Here is a 3,226-nt window from a genome sequence, read left to right on the forward strand (position 1 = left end):
AATGAAGATGAGGAGGAAGGTGATGTCTGTCTCCAGGATGCCTGGGGAACGTGGGGGAGTGGGGTGAGAGGAGGTTCACCCCATGAAGACCCAATAACCACCAGTGTGTCCACAGATGCCCCCTGCATTGCAGCCCCACCATCAATCCCCATGTACCCCAACCCCTTCAGTTTCCTCAGGCCTCAATAACCTCCAATATGTCTCCCAATACTGATGCACCCCAATCCTTCCAACCCCTCAACCCCCAAAAAAGTCCTCCAGACCCTCATATACGTCCCCAATTCAATGCACCCCCAATCCCTGCAGCCCTCCCAGACCACCATAACTCCCAATATACCCTCAGACCCTGATGTACACCAATCCCTTCAGCCCCTCCAGCCCCTGCAGACCCCACGGACCCCAATAAGCCCCCTCAGACCCCCATAACTCCCAAGATACCCCCCGATCTCGATGCACGCCAGTCTCCCTCCCATTGCCTTTCCCCCAGCGGCCGCGGCCGCACGGAATTCATCAGCCGAGAGGTGCCGCGTCCGGAAGGAATCCCCGTTGCTCAGCGCCATCTCGTACTCCGGCTCCAGCCCATGGCTCTGGGGAGGCCGGGGGCCTGCCGTGGGGAGGAGACGGGGGTGCTCCCCCCGCCTTTGCTGAGGGCTACGCACTACCAGCGCTCGTGCACGGAGCGGAAGCTGCGGCCGCTGCACAGCCCAGTCCCTGCAGCTCCCCCCGGCCCTCCCCCCAATAATTCACCCAGTCCCCGCAGCCCCCCAAATCCCCGAGCCCGCTTATAACCCCCCCAGACCCAAATATGCCTCCCCCAATCCTGATGGACCCCCACCCTGCAGCCCCCCACGCTCCTGACAGGGCCCGCCCTCAGCAGTGCCCCCGCCCCCTCCCACAGGCCCCGCCCCCAGACACCGGTGCCGCACGGGCCCCGCCCCTACAGACCACGCCCCCACCACGGACACGTCCTCGTGCAGGCCACGCCCCCAAGCAAAGCCACGCCCCGCGCCGCATCGGAGCGGTGCCTCGTTCCCGCTACAACCCCATGGTACCCAGTCCAGCCCAGTGCAGTCCAGTGTAACTCAGTACAACCCAGCAGAGCCCAGTATAGGCCAATATCGTCCAGTATAGCCCAGTATAAGAGCGTACAACCCAGTTCAGCCCAGTATTTCCCCCGAAGGAACCAAAACCAGGTGGTTCAGTCTGAGGAAGGGAAACAAAGAGCAGCACGTGGCAGCAGGGGGACGGGGGGTGGGGGGAGGAGGTGGGGGGGAAGAAGTTTGGGTGTCCCAGGGACCCCCCCAGACTCCGGGGAGCTATACCTGCGGGTGACGCAGCTGTGTGGCCTCGTACCCTTCTCAGCCCCCCGGGGACCCCTAAATCGGTCCAGGCAAGTGCTTCCCCCACCCACGTCACACGGAGGTGGGAGGGGCAGTGGTGAAAAGAAACGATACCCCAAACTTCCCTTTTATAACCCTCAAATCAGCCAAAGCGAAGGTGGTGGCACGGTGGGAACTTGATGGGGAGCGAGGGTTCCCACAAAACCCCTGGGGGGGGAGGGGGCGAGGGGTCCTTGGGATACGTGGAGGATCTTTGGCCCCGAAGAAGGTTCCTGGGCCCTGACGGGTCCCTGGGGTTTGTGTCCCTGGTTGATGGAGGGATCTCTGGGCCCTGAAGGGAATCCCTGGAGTGTGTGGGGGGGTCCCTGGGGCGAGGACAAGGAGTCCTTGGACCCTGAGTGGGGATCCTGGCATTCTTGTGGGGGTCTCTGGAGTGGGGATGAGAGGTCCCTGAGCCCTGAGTGGAGACCTTGGGGTTCAGGTGGTCTCTGGGGTGTGGATGAGGCATCCCTGGGCTCTGAGTGGGGTCTTTGGGATGGTGGTGGGGTCCCTGGGTTGCGAGGGGGGGTCTCTGTGGTACCGAGGACATGTCTCATCCCACTCTCTCCCCCACTACATCCAGGATCTCCCCAGGGTGTGTCAGGATGTGCACCCCACTGCTGGTGATGCTGGTGACACTGGTGATGGTGCCTGCAGGAGTCTCTCCCTATGGCTTCCGCAACTGCATCCAGGCACCACGGGACCCTGGGCTGTTCCGCTGCATCCAGCGCTTCCTGAGCACTGTGGAGGCTGCAGTGGGAGACCTCCCTTCCACTGCCACATCCCTCAACCTCTCTGTCAACACCTTGCGCCAGGTGCCCCCCGATGCCTTTACCCACCTGCCGCAGCTCTACACCCTTGATCTGACGCACAACCAGCTGGAACTTCTGTCCCCGGGGGCTTTCAGGGGCCTGTCAGCACTGGCCCACCTAGACCTGGCCCACAACAACGTGTCAGTACTGGCCACAGATGTGTTCACCGGGCTGGGCAACCTGAGCACACTGCGTTTGGACCACAACCCACTGCAGAAGGTGGCCCCCGGCGCTTTCTGGCCACTGACCGCACTCAGCACACTCTGGCTTCGGGGTGGCCGGCTCAGCGCACTGGAGCCTGTGGCCATGGCCGTGGGGCGTCTGACACACCTGGACCTGCTCGACCTGTGTGGCAACATGCTGTCGACACTGGGCCCAGGGCTGCCGCCCACGCTGAGAGTCCTGCACCTCTGCAACAACTCCCTGGGAGCTCTTTCAGGGGCCTCCCCTGGGGTGATGCCCCCAGGGCTGCGTGTGCTCGACCTGTCCTACAACAACATCTCCGACCCTGCGCCGCTCGCCTGCCTGCACCTGCACAACTTGACACACCTACACCTGGCTGGGAACCCACTGGACATGGGGCAGCTGCTGCGCACAGCTGGAGTCTCCCCGCACCAGGTGGATGTGTCAGGGCTGCAGGTGGGCACAGGGGACTTGGACTACCTGTGCCAGCAGCTGACAGGACCATGGCTGCAGAGGTTGCGGCTGCAGCACATGGGGCTCACAGCAATGCCTGACGGAATTCTGGTCAAGTGTCCGCTGCTGGGTGCTCTGGACGTGTCTGGCAACCGGCTGCGGCAATTGGGCTGCGTAGGGCGGCTGCTGAACAAAGCGCAGCATGCAGCACTGGGCGAGCTGGTGGCTGAGCACAACTTGCTGCAGCGACTGCCATCGTGCAAAACCCCGGTTCTGCACAATCTGCAAAACGTGTCCCTGCGCTTCAACCGCATCCTAGTGGCTGGTGCGGGTGCCTTTGAGAACGCACCAGCACTGCGGCAGCTGCGGCTGGATGTGAACGGGCTGGCACGGCTGGAC

At 63.1% G+C, this 3,226-nt stretch overlaps 1 protein-coding gene across 1 annotated transcript; it reads left to right on the plus strand.

The window, feature by feature from the left end:
• Positions 1 to 1,967: 1,967 nt before the first annotated feature.
• On the plus strand, positions 1,968 to 3,226 carry LOC111934850 (podocan-like protein 1; the record flags this gene model as incomplete). Its single annotated transcript, XM_023935009.2, has 1 exon — positions 1,968 to 3,226. A coding segment is annotated over exon 1 (1,242 nt), but the record flags the coding sequence as incomplete, so codon positions are not given.

This window comes from Cyanistes caeruleus, chromosome 30 (assembly GCF_971803275.1).
Source record: "Cyanistes caeruleus chromosome 30, bCyaCae1.hap1.1, whole genome shotgun sequence".
NCBI classification, from domain to species: Eukaryota; Metazoa; Chordata; class Aves; order Passeriformes; family Paridae; genus Cyanistes; species Cyanistes caeruleus.